General features: G+C 50.3%; 1 protein-coding gene across 1 annotated transcript in view; it reads left to right on the top strand.

Annotated features, from left to right (window-relative positions):
* LOC134752593 (uncharacterized) overlaps positions 1-18080 on the top strand; it is a 30080-nt gene extending 12000 nt beyond the window's left edge. The window contains exons 11-12 of the mRNA XM_063688262.1: positions 1231-1353; positions 17957-18080. Coding sequence (XP_063544332.1) covers positions 1231-1353; positions 17957-18080 — 247 coding nt within the window. The remainder of the gene's footprint in view (positions 1-1230; positions 1354-17956) is intronic.
* The last annotated feature ends 7951 nt before the right edge of the window (positions 18081-26031 follow it).

The following is a 26031-nucleotide window of genomic DNA, read 5'->3' as shown; positions in this document are numbered from 1 at the left end:
GGATTGAACAACAAAAACGGAAACAAGCATTTTGGATAAGACGGCGAGTTTTTTCCAACAGTCGTGGCTCATACACAATATCTGTGTAGTTTAACCCAGATAGCAAAATGACGTCAAATGACGTCAGCGACGTCATAATGCCGTCATTATGACGTCGCTGACGTCATTTTACGTCATTTTGCTACCTGGGAACTACTTGGAGAGAACCAGCGATTCGCCCAGCAACTTACGTATTTCCTCGCTTAGAAAGTTTCTAAGAAGTTGCTTTTTGGGGTTCCGTACCCAAAGGGTAAAAACGGGACCCTATTACTAACTACTTCGCTGTCTGTCACCAGGCTGTATCTCATGAGCCGTGATAGCTAGACAGTTGAAATTTTCACAGATGATGTATTTCTGTTGCCGCTATAACAACAAATACTAAAAACAGAATAATATAAATATTTAAACGGGGCTCCCATACAACAAACGTGATTTTTTTTTGCTGTTTTTTTCCGTAATGGTACGGAACCCTTCGTGCGCGAGTCCGACTCGCACTTGGCCGGTTTTTTAAACGACATGGCCGATTTGGCGCTTGCTGAAGACCGCTCTTAAAAGAAACAAACGCTATCGTTTAACAGATTAGGGCCCGAGCTCGAAAAAATCATCTGAGATAATTCATACTATACAATTCGATGTACGGTCAGCGGAAGGTCGCTAAGCGGGCGAGGCGCTCAAAATGATCTTGACGCGACTTTATTATTCAAATAAACAAAGGCTTTTAACAGATTAGGACTCGAGTCCGAAAAAATCTTCTGAGAAAATTCATAGTATGTATATTATTTAGTTGTAAACAAAGATAGATATAACTCCGTAATAGATGGATACAGTCTAAGGAAAAAACGTGCCTCGAAAATCACGAAAATTTGATTTTCGATCAGATGGTGCCACTAGTTTTGGCCTACACTCGTATAGAGGGCGTTGACTATTTCGTTTGTTATTTATAATTTTAACGCATACCAGTGAAAGAACATGGGTCAAAATCATATAAAAATAATTAATGCAAATAAAAAAAATCATTTATCCATATTTGAATACATTTTATCGTATTTTTATAAGTATTTATTTTTAGTTTTAAAGTGTGTCGACAGATGGCATTGAATTTACTGTGGTTACAAAATTGACTATGACAGTACCGCTCTAGTATAAGTTGCTCTATGGTTGTAAACAATGTTCTGATGTTCCTGTCTCCAGCGCGGTGCACTCGGTGCTGCTGTCGGCGCTGCGGAGCTTCGCGGAGGAGCTGGTGCGGAGCGCCCACGCGGCCGCCGTGCGGGACTGCAGCGCGCCGCCGCCGGGGCGAGCGCCCGCCGTGTGGACCGGGTATGTTCCTGTCTCCAGCGCGGTGCACTCGGTGCTGTGCTGCTGTCGGCGCTGCGGAGCTTCGCGGAGGAGCTGGTGCGGAGCGCCCACGCGGCCGCCGTGCGGGACTGCAGCGCGCCGCCGCCGGGGCGAGCGCCCGCCGTGTGGACCGGGTATGTTCCTGTCTCCAGCGCGGTGCACTCGGTGCTGTGCTGCTGTCGGCGCTGCGGAGCTTCGCGGAGGAGCTGGTGCGGAGCGCCCACGCGGCCGCCGTGCGGGACTGCAGCGCGCCGCCGCCGGGGCGAGCGCCCGCCGTGTGGACCGGGTATGTTCCTGTCTCCAGCGCGGTGCACTCGGTGCTGTGCTGCTGTCGGCGCTGCGGAGCTTCGCGGAGGAGCTGGTGCGGAGCGCCCACGCGGCCGCCGTGCGGGACTGCAGCGCGCCGCCGCCGGGGCGAGCGCCCGCCGTGTGGACCGGGTATGTTCCTGTCTCCAGCGCGGTGCACTCGGTGCTGCTGTCGGCGCTGCGGAGCTTCGCGGAGGAGCTGGTGCGGAGCGCCCACGCGGCCGCCGTGCGGGACTGCAGCGCGCCGCCGCCGGGGCGAGCGCCCGCCGTGTGGACCGGGTATGTTCCTGTCTCCAGCGCGGTGCACTCGGTGCTGCTGTCGGCGCTGCGGAGCTTCGCGGAGGAGCTGGTGCGGAGCGCCCACGCGGCCGCCGTGCGGGACTGCAGCGCGCCGCCGCCGGGGCGAGCGCCCGCCGTGTGGACCGGGTATGTTCCTGTCTCCAGCGCGGTGCACTCGGTGCTGTGCTGCTGTCGGCGCTGCGGAGCTTCGCGGAGGAGCTGGTGCGGAGCGCCCACGCGGCCGCCGTGCGGGACTGCAGCGCGCCGCCGCCGGGGCGAGCGCCCGCCGTGTGGACCGGGTATGTTCCTGTCTCCAGCGCGGTGCACTCGGTGCTGCTGTCGGCGCTGCGGAGCTTCGCGGAGGAGCTGGTGCGGAGCGCCCACGCGGCCGCCGTGCGGGACTGCAGCGCGCCGCCGCCGGGGCGAGCGCCCGCCGTGTGGACCGGGTATGTTCCTGTCTCCAGCGCGGTGCACTCGGTGCTGCTGTCGGCGCTGCGGAGCTTCGCGGAGGAGCTGGTGCGGAGCGCCCACGCGGCCGCCGTGCGGGACTGCAGCGCGCCGCCGCCGGGGCGAGCGCCCGCCGTGTGGACCGGGTATGTTCCTGTCTCCAGCGCGGTGCACTCGGTGCTGTGCTGCTGTCGGCGCTGCGGAGCTTCGCGGAGGAGCTGGTGCGGAGCGCCCACGCGGCCGCCGTGCGGGACTGCAGCGCGCCGCCGCCGGGGCGAGCGCCCGCCGTGTGGACCGGGTATGTTCCTGTCTCCAGCGCGGTGCACTCGGTGCTGTGCTGCTGTCGGCGCTGCGGAGCTTCGCGGAGGAGCTGGTGCGGAGCGCCCACGCGGCCGCCGTGCGGGACTGCAGCGCGCCGCCGCCGGGGCGAGCGCCCGCCGTGTGGACCGGGTATGTTCCTGTCTCCAGCGCGGTGCACTCGGTGCTGCTGTCGGCGCTGCGGAGCTTCGCGGAGGAGCTGGTGCGGAGCGCCCACGCGGCCGCCGTGCGGGACTGCAGCGCGCCGCCGCCGGGGCGAGCGCCCGCCGTGTGGACCGGGTATGTTCCTGTCTCCAGCGCGGTGCACTCGGTGCTGCTGTCGGCGCTGCGGAGCTTCGCGGAGGAGCTGGTGCGGAGCGCCCACGCGGCCGCCGTGCGGGACTGCAGCGCGCCGCCGCCGGGGCGAGCGCCCGCCGTGTGGACCGGGTATGTTCCTGTCTCCAGCGCGGTGCACTCGGTGCTGTGCTGCTGTCGGCGCTGCGGAGCTTCGCGGAGGAGCTGGTGCGGAGCGCCCACGCGGCCGCCGTGCGGGACTGCAGCGCGCCGCCGCCGGGGCGAGCGCCCGCCGTGTGGACCGGGTATGTTCCTGTCTCCAGCGCGGTGCACTCGGTGCTGTGCTGCTGTCGGCGCTGCGGAGCTTCGCGGAGGAGCTGGTGCGGAGCGCCCACGCGGCCGCCGTGCGGGACTGCAGCGCGCCGCCGCCGGGGCGAGCGCCCGCCGTGTGGACCGGGTATGTTCCTGTCTCCAGCGCGGTGCACTCGGTGCTGTGCTGCTGTCGGCGCTGCGGAGCTTCGCGGAGGAGCTGGTGCGGAGCGCCCACGCGGCCGCCGTGCGGGACTGCAGCGCGCCGCCGCCGGGGCGAGCGCCCGCCGTGTGGACCGGGTATGTTCCTGTCTCCAGCGCGGTGCACTCGGTGCTGTGCTGCTGTCGGCGCTGCGGAGCTTCGCGGAGGAGCTGGTGCGGAGCGCCCACGCGGCCGCCGTGCGGGACTGCAGCGCGCCGCCGCCGGGGCGAGCGCCCGCCGTGTGGACCGGGTATGTTCCTGTCTCCAGCGCGGTGCACTCGGTGCTGTGCTGCTGTCGGCGCTGCGGAGCTTCGCGGAGGAGCTGGTGCGGAGCGCCCACGCGGCCGCCGTGCGGGACTGCAGCGCGCCGCCGCCGGGGCGAGCGCCCGCCGTGTGGACCGGGTATGTTCCTGTCTCCAGCGCGGTGCACTCGGTGCTGTGCTGCTGTCGGCGCTGCGGAGCTTCGCGGAGGAGCTGGTGCGGAGCGCCCACGCGGCCGCCGTGCGGGACTGCAGCGCGCCGCCGCCGGGGCGAGCGCCCGCCGTGTGGACCGGGTATGTTCCTGTCTCCAGCGCGGTGCACTCGGTGCTGTGCTGCTGTCGGCGCTGCGGAGCTTCGCGGAGGAGCTGGTGCGGAGCGCCCACGCGGCCGCCGTGCGGGACTGCAGCGCGCCGCCGCCGGGGCGAGCGCCCGCCGTGTGGACCGGGTATGTTCCTGTCTCCAGCGCGGTGCACTCGGTGCTGTGCTGCTGTCGGCGCTGCGGAGCTTCGCGGAGGAGCTGGTGCGGAGCGCCCACGCGGCCGCCGTGCGGGACTGCAGCGCGCCGCCGCCGGGGCGAGCGCCCGCCGTGTGGACCGGGTATGTTCCTGTCTCCAGCGCGGTGCACTCGGTGCTGTGCTGCTGTCGGCGCTGCGGAGCTTCGCGGAGGAGCTGGTGCGGAGCGCCCACGCGGCCGCCGTGCGGGACTGCAGCGCGCCGCCGCCGGGGCGAGCGCCCGCCGTGTGGACCGGGTATGTTCCTGTCTCCAGCGCGGTGCACTCGGTGCTGCTGTCGGCGCTGCGGAGCTTCGCGGAGGAGCTGGTGCGGAGCGCCCACGCGGCCGCCGTGCGGGACTGCAGCGCGCCGCCGCCGGGGCGAGCGCCCGCCGTGTGGACCGGGTATGTTCCTGTCTCCAGCGCGGTGCACTCGGTGCTGTGCTGCTGTCGGCGCTGCGGAGCTTCGCGGAGGAGCTGGTGCGGAGCGCCCACGCGGCCGCCGTGCGGGACTGCAGCGCGCCGCCGCCGGGGCGAGCGCCCGCCGTGTGGACCGGGTATGTTCCTGTCTCCAGCGCGGTGCACTCGGTGCTGTGCTGCTGTCGGCGCTGCGGAGCTTCGCGGAGGAGCTGGTGCGGAGCGCCCACGCGGCCGCCGTGCGGGACTGCAGCGCGCCGCCGCCGGGGCGAGCGCCCGCCGTGTGGACCGGGTATGTTCCTGTCTCCAGCGCGGTGCACTCGGTGCTGTGCTGCTGTCGGCGCTGCGGAGCTTCGCGGAGGAGCTGGTGCGGAGCGCCCACGCGGCCGCCGTGCGGGACTGCAGCGCGCCGCCGCCGGGGCGAGCGCCCGCCGTGTGGACCGGGTATGTTCCTGTCTCCAGCGCGGTGCACTCGGTGCTGTGCTGCTGTCGGCGCTGCGGAGCTTCGCGGAGGAGCTGGTGCGGAGCGCCCACGCGGCCGCCGTGCGGGACTGCAGCGCGCCGCCGCCGGGGCGAGCGCCCGCCGTGTGGACCGGGTATGTTCCTGTCTCCAGCGCGGTGCACTCGGTGCTGTGCTGCTGTCGGCGCTGCGGAGCTTCGCGGAGGAGCTGGTGCGGAGCGCCCACGCGGCCGCCGTGCGGGACTGCAGCGCGCCGCCGCCGGGGCGAGCGCCCGCCGTGTGGACCGGGTATGTTCCTGTCTCCAGCGCGGTGCACTCGGTGCTGTGCTGCTGTCGGCGCTGCGGAGCTTCGCGGAGGAGCTGGTGCGGAGCGCCCACGCGGCCGCCGTGCGGGACTGCAGCGCGCCGCCGCCGGGGCGAGCGCCCGCCGTGTGGACCGGGTATGTTCCTGTCTCCAGCGCGGTGCACTCGGTGCTGTGCTGCTGTCGGCGCTGCGGAGCTTCGCGGAGGAGCTGGTGCGGAGCGCCCACGCGGCCGCCGTGCGGGACTGCAGCGCGCCGCCGCCGGGGCGAGCGCCCGCCGTGTGGACCGGGTATGTTCCTGTCTCCAGCGCGGTGCACTCGGTGCTGTGCTGCTGTCGGCGCTGCGGAGCTTCGCGGAGGAGCTGGTGCGGAGCGCCCACGCGGCCGCCGTGCGGGACTGCAGCGCGCCGCCGCCGGGGCGAGCGCCCGCCGTGTGGACCGGGTATGTTCCTGTCTCCAGCGCGGTGCACTCGGTGCTGTGCTGCTGTCGGCGCTGCGGAGCTTCGCGGAGGAGCTGGTGCGGAGCGCCCACGCGGCCGCCGTGCGGGACTGCAGCGCGCCGCCGCCGGGGCGAGCGCCCGCCGTGTGGACCGGGTATGTTCCTGTCTCCAGCGCGGTGCACTCGGTGCTGTGCTGCTGTCGGCGCTGCGGAGCTTCGCGGAGGAGCTGGTGCGGAGCGCCCACGCGGCCGCCGTGCGGGACTGCAGCGCGCCGCCGCCGGGGCGAGCGCCCGCCGTGTGGACCGGGTATGTTCCTGTCTCCAGCGCGGTGCACTCGGTGCTGCTGTCGGCGCTGCGGAGCTTCGCGGAGGAGCTGGTGCGGAGCGCCCACGCGGCCGCCGTGCGGGACTGCAGCGCGCCGCCGCCGGGGCGAGCGCCCGCCGTGTGGACCGGGTATGTTCCTGTCTCCAGCGCGGTGCACTCGGTGCTGTGCTGCTGTCGGCGCTGCGGAGCTTCGCGGAGGAGCTGGTGCGGAGCGCCCACGCGGCCGCCGTGCGGGACTGCAGCGCGCCGCCGCCGGGGCGAGCGCCCGCCGTGTGGACCGGGTATGTTCCTGTCTCCAGCGCGGTGCACTCGGTGCTGTGCTGCTGTCGGCGCTGCGGAGCTTCGCGGAGGAGCTGGTGCGGAGCGCCCACGCGGCCGCCGTGCGGGACTGCAGCGCGCCGCCGCCGGGGCGAGCGCCCGCCGTGTGGACCGGGTATGTTCCTGTCTCCAGCGCGGTGCACTCGGTGCTGTGCTGCTGTCGGCGCTGCGGAGCTTCGCGGAGGAGCTGGTGCGGAGCGCCCACGCGGCCGCCGTGCGGGACTGCAGCGCGCCGCCGCCGGGGCGAGCGCCCGCCGTGTGGACCGGGTATGTTCCTGTCTCCAGCGCGGTGCACTCGGTGCTGCTGTCGGCGCTGCGGAGCTTCGCGGAGGAGCTGGTGCGGAGCGCCCACGCGGCCGCCGTGCGGGACTGCAGCGCGCCGCCGCCGGGGCGAGCGCCCGCCGTGTGGACCGGGTATGTTCCTGTCTCCAGCGCGGTGCACTCGGTGCTGTGCTGCTGTCGGCGCTGCGGAGCTTCGCGGAGGAGCTGGTGCGGAGCGCCCACGCGGCCGCCGTGCGGGACTGCAGCGCGCCGCCGCCGGGGCGAGCGCCCGCCGTGTGGACCGGGTATGTTCCTGTCTCCAGCGCGGTGCACTCGGTGCTGCTGTCGGCGCTGCGGAGCTTCGCGGAGGAGCTGGTGCGGAGCGCCCACGCGGCCGCCGTGCGGGACTGCAGCGCGCCGCCGCCGGGGCGAGCGCCCGCCGTGTGGACCGGGTATGTTCCTGTCTCCAGCGCGGTGCACTCGGTGCTGCTGTCGGCGCTGCGGAGCTTCGCGGAGGAGCTGGTGCGGAGCGCCCACGCGGCCGCCGTGCGGGACTGCAGCGCGCCGCCGCCGGGGCGAGCGCCCGCCGTGTGGACCGGGTATGTTCCTGTCTCCAGCGCGGTGCACTCGGTGCTGTGCTGCTGTCGGCGCTGCGGAGCTTCGCGGAGGAGCTGGTGCGGAGCGCCCACGCGGCCGCCGTGCGGGACTGCAGCGCGCCGCCGCCGGGGCGAGCGCCCGCCGTGTGGACCGGGTATGTTCCTGTCTCCAGCGCGGTGCACTCGGTGCTGTGCTGCTGTCGGCGCTGCGGAGCTTCGCGGAGGAGCTGGTGCGGAGCGCCCACGCGGCCGCCGTGCGGGACTGCAGCGCGCCGCCGCCGGGGCGAGCGCCCGCCGTGTGGACCGGGTATGTTCCTGTCTCCAGCGCGGTGCACTCGGTGCTGTGCTGCTGTCGGCGCTGCGGAGCTTCGCGGAGGAGCTGGTGCGGAGCGCCCACGCGGCCGCCGTGCGGGACTGCAGCGCGCCGCCGCCGGGGCGAGCGCCCGCCGTGTGGACCGGGTATGTTCCTGTCTCCAGCGCGGTGCACTCGGTGCTGCTGTCGGCGCTGCGGAGCTTCGCGGAGGAGCTGGTGCGGAGCGCCCACGCGGCCGCCGTGCGGGACTGCAGCGCGCCGCCGCCGGGGCGAGCGCCCGCCGTGTGGACCGGGTATGTTCCTGTCTCCAGCGCGGTGCACTCGGTGCTGCTGTCGGCGCTGCGGAGCTTCGCGGAGGAGCTGGTGCGGAGCGCCCACGCGGCCGCCGTGCGGGACTGCAGCGCGCCGCCGCCGGGGCGAGCGCCCGCCGTGTGGACCGGGTATGTTCCTGTCTCCAGCGCGGTGCACTCGGTGCTGTGCTGCTGTCGGCGCTGCGGAGCTTCGCGGAGGAGCTGGTGCGGAGCGCCCACGCGGCCGCCGTGCGGGACTGCAGCGCGCCGCCGCCGGGGCGAGCGCCCGCCGTGTGGACCGGGTATGTTCCTGTCTCCAGCGCGGTGCACTCGGTGCTGTGCTGCTGTCGGCGCTGCGGAGCTTCGCGGAGGAGCTGGTGCGGAGCGCCCACGCGGCCGCCGTGCGGGACTGCAGCGCGCCGCCGCCGGGGCGAGCGCCCGCCGTGTGGACCGGGTATGTTCCTGTCTCCAGCGCGGTGCACTCGGTGCTGTGCTGCTGTCGGCGCTGCGGAGCTTCGCGGAGGAGCTGGTGCGGAGCGCCCACGCGGCCGCCGTGCGGGACTGCAGCGCGCCGCCGCCGGGGCGAGCGCCCGCCGTGTGGACCGGGTATGTTCCTGTCTCCAGCGCGGTGCACTCGGTGCTGTGCTGCTGTCGGCGCTGCGGAGCTTCGCGGAGGAGCTGGTGCGGAGCGCCCACGCGGCCGCCGTGCGGGACTGCAGCGCGCCGCCGCCGGGGCGAGCGCCCGCCGTGTGGACCGGGTATGTTCCTGTCTCCAGCGCGGTGCACTCGGTGCTGTGCTGCTGTCGGCGCTGCGGAGCTTCGCGGAGGAGCTGGTGCGGAGCGCCCACGCGGCCGCCGTGCGGGACTGCAGCGCGCCGCCGCCGGGGCGAGCGCCCGCCGTGTGGACCGGGTATGTTCCTGTCTCCAGCGCGGTGCACTCGGTGCTGTGCTGCTGTCGGCGCTGCGGAGCTTCGCGGAGGAGCTGGTGCGGAGCGCCCACGCGGCCGCCGTGCGGGACTGCAGCGCGCCGCCGCCGGGGCGAGCGCCCGCCGTGTGGACCGGGTATGTTCCTGTCTCCAGCGCGGTGCACTCGGTGCTGTGCTGCTGTCGGCGCTGCGGAGCTTCGCGGAGGAGCTGGTGCGGAGCGCCCACGCGGCCGCCGTGCGGGACTGCAGCGCGCCGCCGCCGGGGCGAGCGCCCGCCGTGTGGACCGGGTATGTTCCTGTCTCCAGCGCGGTGCACTCGGTGCTGTGCTGCTGTCGGCGCTGCGGAGCTTCGCGGAGGAGCTGGTGCGGAGCGCCCACGCGGCCGCCGTGCGGGACTGCAGCGCGCCGCCGCCGGGGCGAGCGCCCGCCGTGTGGACCGGGTATGTTCCTGTCTCCAGCGCGGTGCACTCGGTGCTGTGCTGCTGTCGGCGCTGCGGAGCTTCGCGGAGGAGCTGGTGCGGAGCGCCCACGCGGCCGCCGTGCGGGACTGCAGCGCGCCGCCGCCGGGGCGAGCGCCCGCCGTGTGGACCGGGTATGTTCCTGTCTCCAGCGCGGTGCACTCGGTGCTGCTGTCGGCGCTGCGGAGCTTCGCGGAGGAGCTGGTGCGGAGCGCCCACGCGGCCGCCGTGCGGGACTGCAGCGCGCCGCCGCCGGGGCGAGCGCCCGCCGTGTGGACCGGGTATGTTCCTGTCTCCAGCGCGGTGCACTCGGTGCTGTGCTGCTGTCGGCGCTGCGGAGCTTCGCGGAGGAGCTGGTGCGGAGCGCCCACGCGGCCGCCGTGCGGGACTGCAGCGCGCCGCCGCCGGGGCGAGCGCCCGCCGTGTGGACCGGGTATGTTCCTGTCTCCAGCGCGGTGCACTCGGTGCTGTGCTGCTGTCGGCGCTGCGGAGCTTCGCGGAGGAGCTGGTGCGGAGCGCCCACGCGGCCGCCGTGCGGGACTGCAGCGCGCCGCCGCCGGGGCGAGCGCCCGCCGTGTGGACCGGGTATGTTCCTGTCTCCAGCGCGGTGCACTCGGTGCTGTGCTGCTGTCGGCGCTGCGGAGCTTCGCGGAGGAGCTGGTGCGGAGCGCCCACGCGGCCGCCGTGCGGGACTGCAGCGCGCCGCCGCCGGGGCGAGCGCCCGCCGTGTGGACCGGGTATGTTCCTGTCTCCAGCGCGGTGCACTCGGTGCTGTGCTGCTGTCGGCGCTGCGGAGCTTCGCGGAGGAGCTGGTGCGGAGCGCCCACGCGGCCGCCGTGCGGGACTGCAGCGCGCCGCCGCCGGGGCGAGCGCCCGCCGTGTGGACCGGGTATGTTCCTGTCTCCAGCGCGGTGCACTCGGTGCTGTGCTGCTGTCGGCGCTGCGGAGCTTCGCGGAGGAGCTGGTGCGGAGCGCCCACGCGGCCGCCGTGCGGGACTGCAGCGCGCCGCCGCCGGGGCGAGCGCCCGCCGTGTGGACCGGGTATGTTCCTGTCTCCAGCGCGGTGCACTCGGTGCTGTGCTGCTGTCGGCGCTGCGGAGCTTCGCGGAGGAGCTGGTGCGGAGCGCCCACGCGGCCGCCGTGCGGGACTGCAGCGCGCCGCCGCCGGGGCGAGCGCCCGCCGTGTGGACCGGGTATGGACATACATCATCATCATATCCACTCCATCTAGACCTAAAAGATACTTCCCTCCCCTCTCAATTCCATTTTCATCACGTAATTACAGAAAGAATAGCTTTCTATTGCGAGCTGGTAAAAGTCTAAATGAACTAACGAAAGAGTGTGACATTGACGTTTTTAATAGTAACATCACAACTATAAGACGGATTCTGGCAAACAAATTACCTAAGTGAGCGAGTCGTATGCGATAGCATACTCATAATAATATTATTGTATCGATTGATGTATTTTATTAATAAGTTTTGTTTTTCTTAGCTCAGTATATTAAGAGTATTGAATTGTGGATATTTAATAAGTAGGTGTTCACATTTTGATATTAGTATTAGTTGAATACGTTGTAAAATTTTAGTGCTAACCACCAATTATGTGTTAACTTGTTGCTATTGGTGGGAACCTATAATTGGCTTTTTGTTATTTACTTATATAACTATTGTATAATTGATAGCTGTTGGTCCTCCGAAAATAAATAAATAAATATCAGCCCTTTATCGCCCCCTGCTGAACATAGGCCTCTCTTCCAGTACGCCCCTTGTCCCGGTCCTGAGCTAATCTCATCCAGAAGTGACCCGCAATCTTCTGGATGTCGTCCATCCAGTGAACTATGTGGCTAAACAATAACTGCATTCCCGTTGCCAGGGAGGTTTTGGGATTATACTGACCAACTTTTACTATGGGACCGACCACGAAATCGCGAATAAAAAATTTACCCACCCGTACAAAATGGACCAGCCAAAATGTATGACAGCCAAATTTTTAGATACTATATTTTAAATAAAGTTATATCTGTAGATACTATAACTGAAAAATTACTTCCAGATCACTATGGGCCTATATTAATTAAAAAAGATCCTAAAATAAAACCTTAAATATACTTAAGTAAATTAAGAATAATGTGTTACTCTTGCATATACTACATGTTTACTCCCACTGCAACTAACCATCGGAATGCGGTTTTTTGTCAAGCGACCCGACGTGTACGGCTAATATTTAACTTAACTAATAAAAATTAAATGATGTTGCTTACTCATACTCATATATTTATTACATCCATGGTAGGTACACAGGTGTTACATAATAATTGGTCTCACATGGGCCCTTGTAGGGCACGGCATATACTTAAATCTAGAGATTGTATGTATGTACAATGATTATCAATATCTTAATTAATTAAAATTAAATATTCATGCTGAAAAACTTATTACGGTTAATGTCAATTATCAATAAATTATGTTAATAAAACTTAAATAAAAAATTAAAAACAAAAATTAAAATTAAACATTAAAACATCAAAAATTAAAATTTAAAATTTAAACATTAAAAATTGAGTCATATTATATGTCCATATTGTCATCGAAAAAATCATTTAGCTTATAATAGCACTTGTTAATTAAAAAATCCTTCAACTGCTTATTAAATAGCGTTTCTGACGTCTGTAATTTTGATACTACTGTATTCGTATTCGTTTATTGCAGTCATGTACAATGAATTATGTCTAGGACTTATTACTATGGTACATGAACCCGGATAGGGTGAAGCAATTGACTACTTATATCTAACACATAATTTACAGTAAGAATAATCAAATCTTAATATTCATAATACGTCACATAATTTACTTACATACATGATTAACCTAAAATTTATTCTAATGATTTAATGTCAATATTTTTGCTAAATAAATAAATTCTGATTCGTCATTATTTGAGTCAAAGTTAGGCAATCAAATTAAGTACTTTAAATAAGTCATACATTGGCGTCGTTTAGGAATTCGCTTAGGAATTCGCTTATTGACTGTCAAGTGTGAACATATTGAAAATAGAGGATGGCGAATCCTGTTTCCACCGTGATACAGTTTAATACTAGTACGGGGGGCTTACTTTATTCATAAAATGTTAAAGTACTTATATTATTTTGTTGTTATCTTTACTGGACAGTGCAGTTGACTGACCAATTGTAGACCTTATTCTAACGACTTAGGGACGTCGGTTGGTCACTTAACTGTACTGCGCCTAGTGACCATAAGGTCACTAAATTATGTAGTTGTATAAAAATGTAAGCATATATATGTCTTTTATAATACTGAATTAGTATTTTATACAATCGTGATATAATAGAGAGCTGTTCAGGCGAGTACCGTGTTCAAGCAACGAAGCTTGCTGAGTTGCTTAAGTTAATGTACGAGATTGAAAAGCTTGATTATATCACTATTGTATACAATACTTTTTCTACGAGACAAAAAAATAATACTTTCAACTAGTAGAATCATATAAGTAAACAAACCAAAAGTATACAGCTAAGATACGCGAGCTGCCGCGGCCCGCGATACCTTCATACTCGTACGCGCCTGGACGCCGGGCCCGGCGCCCCCGGCGGGTTGGTCAACGACACCTCGTAACTCATGAGGCCCTGGTACCTGCTCCGCGCTAAATTCAGTTTTAAGACAGTTTTTTTCTCGATTTTAGCCACCGTAGGCTATGGAGACTAACAAGCAACGCTAAGCGGTTTTCGTAGGGTAGGCATTGCGCGTTTCTGACTTATGAAGCAGTTATTTCTACTACAACATAAAATAAAATGTTTTTGTTGGCCAACCAATCACAAAGCAGATGCGATAATTTGCATTGAATCGAGTCTCCTTAAACAAGAAACATTTTATTGAAATGTATTAAGTTCTATTTTCAAAATTTTTATAATTGACTAAACCGTATCGATAAAATTCTTATGCTTGAGTCGGAGTGCCATAGACTATCCAACGTTGAAAAGAGTAAGGTTGTAGTGTTGCATATGAAGTCGCAATACACAGATTATACTCGACGAGTAGAAAAAAAAGATAAGTCAGAACCGCGCATGTGACACCCTTCATATAGCAACATCCATACCCTACGAAAACCACTTAGCGTTGCTTGTTAGTCTCCATAGGCTACGGTGGCCAAAATCGAGAAAAAAACTGTCTTAAAATTGAATTTAGCAAGGAGCGGGTACCAGGGCCTCATGAGTTGCGAGGAGGTGTTGACCAACCCGCCGGGGGCGCCGGGCCCGGCGGCCGGGGCATCGGTATGAACTGTATGAAGGTATCGCGGGCCGCGGCAGCTCGCGTATCTTAGCTGTATACTTTTGGTTTGTTTACCTATGTGATTCTACTAGTTGAAATTATTATTTTTTTGTCTCGTAGAAAAAGTATTGTATACAATAGTGATATAATCAAGCTTTTCAATCTCGTACCTTAAGAGCGCTATTACATTTCGGCGTTGAGCGAGTTTAGGTATTTTACGCTCTGCGGCGGGCTGTGCGAGCTCAGTATGCCGATCCCTTCTACCACGTTTTCCCTCTCGCTCGCACTACAATGATGGATTAAATAATCTTGATCCTTCGTGAAGCATACTGAAAACAATTATAACGACACTAACTGTACTTAAATTTTAAAATCCTAATTATTGTTATTTGGTACGAAAATACTAAATCCAGTGCAAATGTACTTACTTTTGTATTATAAAAGAATTATTTTATACTAGAATAGTAGATTGTTAACCAAGGGATGAAAGGCACTCATTTCTGCCGAGGTATTTTGGTGCTCGAACACAGTGAGAGCGCCAACAGTCCGAGGCTGAAATGACGCCTTTCACCCGAGTTAAACACTCTACTTTTCATTTCGAATACGAGGAAAGTAAAATGCATGTGTTTTTTTTAAAACATGACCAAGTATACATTTTTATAGTATTTCTTAAGGGTACTTTCGGTTAACAATTTAGGCAAAAGTATCATTATTTATGGAATGGAGAGTCAAATATCAGAATGGAAATTGTATAACAAATCCATTTAAACTCAAATTTGAATTGCTTATCGTAAAAAAATCAAAAAAATCGTACTTCGAACGTAAAATGCTCTAGTGCAGACGCGTATCATTTTCTGCACACCTTTTAGAACAACAATGACCCTCTTTCAGAGCATGAGAAATGAAAAGAAATTATACTCGCTTGCTTACATGTTTCGTCATAACATTTGGTACAGGTACAGGGTAACCGTACCGCATGGGTAGCGAAACTATTTTAGCTATATGTAGCAGTGTTGGCCGTAATTGTTAATTTTAATTAACCATTGATCAATTGCATTAACCATTAGTTCCGCCATTAACCAATTGCATTACGCACCAATTGCATTAAAGTTAATTTGAATTAAATTTTTGAGACGTTAATGGCCATTGAAGTTAAAGTTTTGTTTAGTGTTGTTTGACATATCAGTCAAATTTGACAGATTGACAATTGAAAATGAACATGGTTTGTTTGCTAAATTATATCCCAAAAAGATAATTTTCACTGAAAATGACAAAAACTGTCAATCTGTCAAACTTGACTAATATGTCAAACAACACTAAACTATGTCACTTAGTACCAAACTTTAACAAAACGTTAATTTTCACAAAAAATTACAAAAACTGCCAAACTGTCAATTTTCACAGTTTTGACAGATGTGTTAAACTACATTTTCCGTCCCATGACTAATGATGAAGGTCCTATCAAAATCGGACAAGCCGTTTCGTTTTGGGATCCAAAACTGTCAAAATGTCACAAACTGTCAATTTTGACAGATAGTATAAATCTACACTTAACAATGTCACTGGGTGCTAAATTTAATCCCAAAAAGATAATTTTCACTGAAAATGACAATAACTGTCAATCTGTCAAATTTGACTGATATGTCAAACAACACTAAACTATGTCACTTAGTACCAAACTTTAACAAAACATGTTAATTTTCACTAAAAATGACAAAACCTGTCAATTTTGACAGTTTTGACAGATGTGTCAAACTACATTTTCCATCCCATAACTAATGTTGAAGGTCCTATCAAAATCGGACAAACCGTTTCGATTTGGGATCCAAAAATGTCAAACTGTCACAAAATGTCAATTTTGACAGATTGTATAAATCTACACTTGACAATGTCACTTGGTGCTAAATTATATCCCAAAAAGATAATTTTAACTGAAAATGACAAAAACTGTCAATCTGTCAAATTTTACTGATATGTCAAACAACACTAAACTATGTCACTTAGTACCAAACTTTAACAAAACATGTTAATTTTCACTAAAAATGACAAAAACTGTCAAACTGTTAATTTTGACAGTTTTGACAGATGTGTCAAACTACATTTTCCATCCCATGACTAATGTTGAAGGTCCTATCAAAATCGGACAAACCGTTTCGATTTGGGATCCAAAAATGTCAAAATGGCGCAAAATGACAATTTTGACAGATTGTATAAATTTACACTTAACAATGTCACATGGTGCTAAATTATATCCCAAAAAGATAATTTTCACTGAAAATGACAAAAACTGTCAATCTGTCAAATTTGACTGATATGTCAAACAACACTAAACTATGTCACTTAGTACAAAACTTTAACAAAACATGTTAATTTTCACTAATAATGACAAAAACTGTCAAACTGTCAATTTTGACAGTTTTGACAGATGTGTCAAACTACATTTTCCATCCCATGACTCATGTTGAAGGTCCTATCAAAATTGGACAAGCCGTTTCGATCTGGGATCCAAAACTGTCAAAAATGTCAATTTTGACAGATAGTATAAATCTACACTTAACAATGTTACTTGGTGCTAAATTCTATCCCAAAAAGATAATTTTCCCTGAAAATGACAAAAACTGTCAATCTGTCAAATTTGACTGATATGTCAACCAAACCTTAGTTCCACTAGGTACTGCCAGGGTTCAGCATCAGCTCTATCATGGGTACTGCTCTCCTAAGTGCTCATCAAGACGAGTCGGATGACTACAACAGCGTGTGCCTATGTTGCACCAATCCTAAGTTCCACTAGGTACTGCCACGGTTCAGCATCAGCTCTATCATGAGTACTGCTCTCCCAAGTTGCTCATCAAGACGAGTCGAATGATCAAAACAGTCTGCGCCTATGTTGCACCAAACCTAAGTTCCAGTAGGTACTGCCAGGGTTCATAAGGAGGATGAGTATTACATACTCAAAACTTATACAAGTTCGGTCTTAAATAGTTATATCGGAGCATCGTTTATAATGGCGTAAACGCCATCGACAATAAGGTCCCTTTTTATAGGAAATACCACATTTTATTCTGTTTTTAGTATTTGTTGTTATAGCGGCAACAGAAATACATCTGTGAAACTTTCAACTGTCTAGCTATCACGATTCACGGTTCATGAGATACAGCCTGGTGACAGACGGACAGACAGACAGACAGACAGCGGAGTCCTAGTAATAGGGTCCCGTTTTTACCGTTTGGGTACGGAACCCTAAAAACAGAATAAAATAGATATTTAAGTGGTGCTCCCATACAACAAACGTGATTTATTTACCGTTTTGTGCGTAGTACGGAACCCTTTGTGCGCGAGTCCGACTCGCACTTGGCTGTTTTTTTTTTTAATTTACTACCTATAAAATGTCAGGTAATTTCAAATATTTTTATTGTTGTTCGGAAGTTTGTTATGTTACTACACTATATTATAATACTATAATAACAAATACAGTACTCGGATTAAAGTTTCTCAGTCGCAGTTTACACGCACACAGTATAGCGTTTTACACGGCGCCTGCCGCACACAACGATAAAAAACCTCGTTGTCGCCGTCGAAAACGTGCGGAGCCGACCGACACAGGTCCGACCTCTTCAAGCTCTGCCGCGGTACTGAGATCGCCAGCGCGCGTCATCGGCAATATAGAGTAGTTTTCAAAAAATTGCCAAAAAATTAAAGTAGAATTTGATAAACACAAATGTATACCAACAGTATAGGTATAAGCAAACGTTGTAGATTGCTCGTGTATAAAAATGACTTCGATACTAAGTAGATTTTCGTAGGAATTTACACTTGTTTCGAAGAGAAAATTCAATTCGTTTAACATTGATTTTCTCTTTCTTAAAAGCATGTAGGAAGAATATCGTTCGATATTCCTAAAGTACAGGATATTAGTAATACAAAATATCCAACTTTAGCAGAGTAAACTTCTCAAAATTTACAAATAAGAGCTCACAATTCAGTGCTTCACGCGGTTTTTCGTAAACGACCATCAGAAAAAAAAACATTACTAATTTAATTAGTCCTTTTTCTAAAATGTACAACGATATTCCTAAAGATAAGAAGACGCTCTTACTGGAACAAGTACTCTTTATTTCTAATAATGAGCGTAACATCTTAAATCTTATCGGGAATATCATCATTTTTACATTATTTCGACTTTTCTTGTAAGAACGCTCTTAACTTAAGCAACTCAGCAAGCTTCGTTGCTTAAACACGGTACTCGACTGAAAAGCTCTCTATTATATCACGATTGTGATACTATTTTGTCTGTTTGCAGCTGGGCGGCGGGGGTGTGTGTGCGGCCGCACTGCGTGGCGCTGGGCGCGGCACGAGCGAGGCTGGCGGCCGTCACCAACAGGGACTGCGGGGCAAGAGGGAAACATACCAACGACCAATTATAATCATTATTTATACTATATTCACACTTTTATTTACAACCCCGACCTTGTTTTCTGAAAAATAACCCCTTTACCCTTCGGTACCTACACATTAATATATATATATATAGGTATATATTTTTTATTTATTTACACAAAGGCTTACAAACAAAATTTATGCATCGCCAAACTGTAACCAGATTGTTTGTTTGTATATATATATATATAAATGTGTATACAGTGCCCGTAGCCATTGCACAAAGCCGAAATGTACATATGCATTAGGGTATTTAGAATCAGTATACAAAGTATCATAACAACCGGTGTAGCGGTTACGAAGAAATTAACAAATTGCGATTACTTTGGACATAGAGTAACTTATACTAGAGCGGTACTGTCATAGTAAATTTTGTAACCCCAGTAAATTCACTGCCATCTGTCGACACACTTTGAAACTAAAAAAGAAGATTTATAAAAATACGATAGTATGTATTTAAAATATAGATAAATGATTTTTTTATTTGCATTAACGCAACGCCATCTATACGACTGTAGGCCAAAACTAGTAGCACCCTCTGAACGAGAATCAAATTTTCTTGATTTTCGAGGCACGTTTTTTCCTTAGACTGTATCCATCTATTACGAAGTTATATCTATCTTTGGCCTTTGGAGCAGTCTATATAAGTTATTAGCTCCTGAGGTATTAAATAGTATGAAACCTTCTTCGACCTTATTGATTATCTTTTTTATTTATGACATTAATAAGATTCTGACTTTTGACAATTGTCATCATTGCCGCACATATTCGAACAAATTGTCAAAAACACCGCCAATGATTAATACAGTCAGATCAGATTTCTTTTTGTTGTCGATAATTGAAAATAACTTTTGTTTGAAAAAGAGCATTCCTGAGAAGTAACCCTACGTGGGATTTCAGGGTTTGTCCAATGGCTAAAGGTCACCCTGTATATGTAGATATATATATACCCGGTAGCTGAGAACTAAGTGCATTCCCGTTATACTGAGCAACTTTTACTATGGGCCAGGGACCGGCCCGCTATCCCTTATCGGGGTTTTATAAGGGTATTGCATAAGGCTTAACTCACCATACCCTTTGCCAGACGAAACCCTTTATTTTGCTTTTAAAAACCCTTATATAAAGCTACCACATTTGAGTAATCGGTAGCCCAAATACCCTTACAAAACCCTTATCATCCGCTCACCAACACCTTGCATATTGATTATAAGGGTTAGCCTTATAAAGGGCTTCACTTTTAGCATATAAGCGTGCTAATTTAAGTCGTCTACCTTGTTCATAAAGCACACATTACTTCGAATCCGAGCGATCGTCGGCGGCGTTCTTTGACTAGGCACGTATTTTCTTTCCTTTTCATACACTACCGTAGATATATACTAATCCTGTCTCTTTCACGCAAAGGGAAACCTTTATAAAAAGCGCTTAAAGATAAGGGTAACCCTTATTAAGGGCTAGCCTTATTTTTGGTTAGCTTTTCGGTAAGGGTTAGTGAAAGGTAGGGGTATGAATGGGCTTGCAGTTCAAAAGGGAATAGTTATTTGTTATACAAGGGTGCAAAGTTGTATTTTACCCGCGAGTGTGGAATTGAAACACGAGAGCTAACGAAAGGATTCTATAGTTGAACCACGAGCGAAGCGAGTGGTTCTAAAATAGAATCCTGAGCGTAGCGAGTGTTCAACACACGAGAAGTAAAATACATTTGCACCCGTGTGTAACACAAAACTTTTCCCCTCACTATAGCGAGGAAAGTGCAACATCCACAGGCGTTAGATCATCTTCATCACTGGAATCACTTTTTACGATATTATAACAGAAACCACTGGAAATTCTGACTTTTACGTGAGTCGGTAAGAAGTGTTTTTAAGTAAAAAATTTGTTAACAATGTTGACATTTCTGTTCTGACGTATGAAATGTCAACGATGCGTTTTGAAATTGCATCGACTCAACTTGTGCGTTCAGAATTATATGTATATAAATAAAAAATCTAACGTTTCTTATGGAAATTTAAGGTGTATGAGTTAATAGTAGATTGTTAACCAAGGGATGAAAGGCACTCATTTCTGCCGAGGTGTCTTGGCGCTCGAACGCAGTGAGAGCGCCAATAGTCCGAGGCAGAAATGATGCCTTTCACCCGAGTTAAACACTCTACTTTTCATTTCGAATACGAGGAAAGTAAAATGCATGTGTTTTTTCAAAAACATGACGAATAATACATTTTTATAGTATTTATTGAGGGAACTTTCAATTAAAAATTCAGGCAAAAGTATCGTTATTTATGGAATGGAGAGTCAAGTATCACAATGGAAATTGTATAACAAATCCATTTAAACTCAAATTTCAATTGCTTATCGTAAAAAAATTAAAAATATCGTACTTCGAACGTAAAATGCTCTAGTGCAGACACGTATCATTTTCTGCGCACCTTTTAGAAGAACAATGACCCTCTTTCAGAGCATGAGAAATGAAAAATTATTAAATAAAGCTAAATTTGGTCTTTTTTATTAGATTCTCAAACCATTTATTTAATGATAATTAATATCGAACGAACCATTATTATGAGCGTTTTACGTTTTGTTATCTGTCAAGCTACTTAAACACGCTCCATCCAAGGTCAAATTACTTTCCCCACTAGTGGATAAAATGCGTTTTTCCCCGCTTGTTTTAAAGGATAAAAGACGGCTTTCCGAGCTAGTGAGGGGAAAAGTCTTTTAATGTGTTAGCCGTGTTTAAGTGTCGCCCATTGAAAGGGTTTTATCGCGGAAAGGGTTGTCCGGTCCCTGTATGGGACCAACCCCGACATCACGAAAAAAAATTTGGCGGTTTATAAATTTTGGCTGGTTCATTTTCTATGGGAGGGTAAATTTTTCTTTCGCGATTTCGTGGTTGGTCCCATAGTAAAAGTTGCTCAGTATAATCCCATAACCTCCCTGGCAACGGGAATACACTTATTTTTTAGCCACCTTGTATATCGTTGTCCGAGTACCCAAATCACAAGCTTTCTTGAGCTTACCGTGGGACTTAATCAATTTGTGTATACAGAGTTCCTACGGGCACCTATGACCTTAAGTTTTGTTGTACTTACTAACACTATCATCATCTTCCTCGCGTTATCCCGGCATTTTGCCACGGCTCATGGGAGCCTGGGGTCCGCTTGACAACTAATCCTAAGAATTAGCGTAGGCACTAGTTTTTACGAAAGCGACTGCCATCTGACCTTCCAACCCAAAGGGGAAACTAGGCCTTATTGGGATTAGTCCGGTTTCCTCACGATGTTTTCCTTCACTAAAAAGCGACAATATCAAATGATGTTTCGTACATAAATTCCGAAAAACTCATTGGTACGAGCTGGGGTTCGAACCTGCGACCTCCGGATTGAAAGTCGCACGCTCTTACCGCTAGGCCACCAGCACTTACTAACACTAATTGAATCAAAACAAAGATAGATATAACTCTGTAATAGATGGATACAGTCTAAGGAAAATACGTGCCTCAAAAATCAAGAAAATTTGATTCTCGTTCAGAGGGCGCTACTAGCTTTGGCCTACAGTCGTATAGATGGCGTTGACGGTTTCGTTTGTTATTTAACAATTTTAACGCATATCAGTGAAAGAACATGGGTCAAAATCATAAAAATAATTAATGCATATAAAAAAAATCATTTATCCATATTTAAATACATTTTATCGTATTTTTATAAATCTTCATTTTTAGTTTTAAAGTGTGTCGACAGATGGCAGTGAATTTACTGGGGTTACAAAATTTACTATGACAGTACCGCTCTAGTATAAGTTACTCTATGATCAAAATGATTCGAAATAAATAATTGAATTGAATTGTATCCATCATCAGAGCAGCTTGATGGTATGGTTGTCACCCAACTTACATAATGTATGGGAAGTTTGGGAAGTGGGTCTAAATTATCTTGCAATTTTTTTTATACTACGTCGGTGGCAAACAAGCATACGGCCCGCCTGATGTTAAGCAACCGTAGCCTATGTACGCCTGCAACTCATTACTAACACTGGCAACGGGAATGCATTAGAGGAGTTACATTACTAACACTCCGCACCCTCGTTGAGCTCTGGCAACCTTACTCACTGGCAGGAACACACTATGAGTAGGGTCTAGTGTTATTTGGCTGCGGTTTTCTCTAAGGTGGAGGCCCTTCCCTAGTGGGTTAAATACAAAAATAAAACCAATATAACTTGTCAATTGTTTATTAACGACCAGTGAACAGCCCGTGTGACTATAGGAACTAACCGACGACTATTATATTTCAACATTTCAGTCGTTCACCAGTCAAGCGGCGAAATATTATTGACTCCAAATGTCAATCAATGTCTTTAGTGTTCCGTACCCAAAGGGTAACAACGGGACCCTATTACTAAGACTACTGTCCGTCTGTCTGTCACCAGGCTCATAAACGGTGATAGATAGACAGTTGAAATTTTCACAGATGTATTTCTGTTGCCGCTATAACAATACTAAAAACCGGACAAGTGCGAATCGTACTCTCCCACCGAGGGCGTACTTTTTAGTATGTGTTGTTATAACGGCAACAGAAATACATCTGTAAAAAATTCAACTGTGTAGCTATCACGGTTCATGAGATACATCCTGCTGACAGACGGACAGCGGAGTCTTAGTAATAGGGTCCCGTGTTTACCCTTTGGGTACAGAACCCTAAAAACTACTTTTGATACTCATCAAAACTAGTTTTGTGTTTGTTATTAACTTGTAAAAATTTTAGGTGTAAATAATATTTCGTCATATAATATTGCGTCCTATTAACCTTATTAAAATGAAGTATGTATATACAGTGTAATAAGATATAACTTTGGAAGAGATAGATGGGTCCTAAGAAGGAGTTTTTTTGAAAGCACATAACAAAATCTATTTTGGCTTTAAAGATAATTCATTTTTTCAGGTATTCAAAATGGGGTCCCTTTGTTTGACATAATTATTGAAAGTCATAATGTAATGATTGTCATATTATCATTAGTCATAATTCTGAAACCGTTAACTCTACATTCCTCGGGTTATCCTATAGATAGGTTAGGTTTGTTTTATGGCAATCCTGAAAAGTTACGCGTTTCTGACAAAAACCAAATTATGACTAATGATAATATGACAATCATTACATTATGACTTTCAATAATTATATCAAACAATAGAGACCCATTTAAAAAAAAGTAAACAAAGAAATGATTGGCTAATGAAATGAAGATTTTGGTTTGTTTACATACTGTTAAATACCTAAAAAAACTATGTAACAAATCTTGGCTCTAGGTAGCCTATACATTCATTGTTTAAACCTCAAGATATCTTTTAAAGCACTTGTCCAATTATTACTGTGTTTCAGATGTGTATTTTGGAAAAAAAAATTTAAGTCCCCGGCAAGCTCGGCCGAATTTCAACTTCCCTCGAAAACCGAGTTTCGTTCTCGTTATAAAACTACGTGTTGTATTGTAATGAAACTTTGCACATACAATAACATGAGGTATATCTAGGTCTGTAATTAGTTTATATAGCTCCAGTTTATAAAACAAACGAAATAGAGCAAAAACAAGTTTTGTATGAAAAACTTAAAATCGCTGTATTTTTTTACTACTGTATCTACATAAACTAATTACAGACATAGATATACCTTATCTGATTGTAAGTACAAAGTTTCAGAGCAATCTAGCTAGTCGTTTTAAAATGAGAGCGTAACTAAGTTTGTATGGAGAACCGAGCTTGCCGGGGACTCGTTAAACAATTCTGCCTATATACAGTGTTTATTTAACCCTTAAATGCATAATGATGTATATATGCATCGTATATTTGATGGTCCGTGGCTCAATATGCAGCTATCCAAAATCACATTTATTACTTTTATACAGCATGACACATCTATTTCAATTTATTAAAAAGTTATACAAAAAATCATGCATTTAAGGGTTAAACCATATTTATTTAAATAAAACAAAATAAACGAAGTCGATCAAGCAGTCAATGTTTATAAAACCAAGTAACACTAATACATAGATTATTTTTATTTCACCACAAATAAGTTTACTTCACCTTCTTCTGTAGTTAATTTGAGTATGAAATATGTCTTAAAATCAACGTTGTACTGTATTTATGAAGGCCAGTATTTTAGTTGTTTGTAAGTTCTATAAATTGCTAAAATCTTTATATTAATTTTCTTTTTACTATAAACTGAAATATCATACACTAAAGAAAAAGTGACCGCGTCCACCGGTGGCCGAGGCGGGAATCGAACCCGCGTCTTCAGCTTAGACCACTATAGTATGAATTTTCTCAAATGATTTTTACACCTCACACCCTAATCTGTTAAACAAAAGCCTTTGTTACTTTTGTTCAGCGGCTACCAATGCTACCGCTACTGACTGAACGGGAACAAACTCGTTTAAAAAGAAATTTTACCGTCCTATTTATATGGTTCAAATTTATGTAGCAGCTTTAACACACAGGCAACCGATCGTCCTTCATTACCCAAACTCGTTATCTCAGAATGAGCTGTTACATTTTGAACCTTAATACTATCACGATAGTTGCTTTTAACGACATGGTTGCTTTGGCACGCGACTAAGGCGCCTTTCCATAAAAGAAGCAAAGGCTTTTGTTTAACGGATAAGGGTCTGAGGCCTAAAAATCATTTGAGAAAATTCATAATATACATATAGTATAAATTTTAAGACTACCCGGCCACGGGTCCGTTCTTTATACTAGTTAACCTGGCAGTGTACTACGACTAAATTTTGGAAGCCAGAACTGACTTCTGTAACCTTACTTTCTATAGGGTTTAACAGTAATTTCCTTTTTACGATTTTGACTTCATTTGTGTGTTACTCAGGCAAAAGGTTCCACTCGGTCAGTTGTCTAAAATACATGTAACGTTTTCCCTAAGGAATGTAATATTTGTAATTGATGAAATATGATGTTTTCGAGACTAAAAGTTTGTCTAATTATTGTAGGAAGTAGCAATATTTTTATGGTAGAATAATAATTCATATTATGCCTACGAAAAGTAACCAAATTAAAACCATACATTTTTTTTGGACAAGCGAAAATTACAAAAAATATTGTTACAATCTGGGCCCTATCACAATAGTTATTTACGATACAAGTGCGGAAAAGAGGAAATTCGAAACGAGTGGCGATAAATTAAAACACGACTGCAGGGAGTGTTTTAAATCGACACGAGTTGCGAATTGCCTATTCGCACGTGTATCGTACAACGTTTTACAGTACATATGGCACTTTAAACTTTCGAAATATGCACGAAAAGTGCTCTTTACGCACTAGGGCGAGAAAGTTGCACCATATGTACTGTAAAAAACTACAAGTGTGCAAGTCGACAATATTGTTATGTTGCAGATAATGTGTTACATGCATAATTATTACATACATATCAGATCTACAAGTTCACAATCTACAAGAAATTCACAAAACAACGCGTAACACAAAACCATGGTGCTTATGTCAAATGTAGATTTAATCCTACAAATTACATATTTGTTAAAAATAAATTCTTCAATCTTGTAAATTGTAATTGTAAGTTATTTGACATAGGGCCCTAATATTTATCGCTTCAAAGATAGATATAACTCCGTAATAGATGGATACAGTCTAAGGAAAAAACGTGCCTCGAAAATCAAGAAAATTTGATTCTCGTTCAGAGGGCGCTACTAGTTTTGGCCTACAGTCGTATAGATGGCGTTGACGGTTCCGTTTGTTATTTAACAATTTTAACGCATATCAGTGAAAGAACATGGGTCAAAATCATAAAAATAATTAATGCAAATAAAAAAAATCATTTATCTATATTTAAATACATTCTATTGTATTTTTATAAATCTTTATTTTTAGTTTTAAAGTGTGTCGACAGATGGCAGTGAATTTACTGGGGTTACAAAATTTACTATGACAGT

The sequence above is a fragment of the Cydia strobilella genome, chromosome 25 (assembly GCF_947568885.1).
Source record: "Cydia strobilella chromosome 25, ilCydStro3.1, whole genome shotgun sequence".
NCBI lineage: Eukaryota > Metazoa > Arthropoda > Insecta > Lepidoptera > Tortricidae > Cydia > Cydia strobilella.
This window is presented reverse-complemented; position numbering and strand designations above follow the sequence as displayed.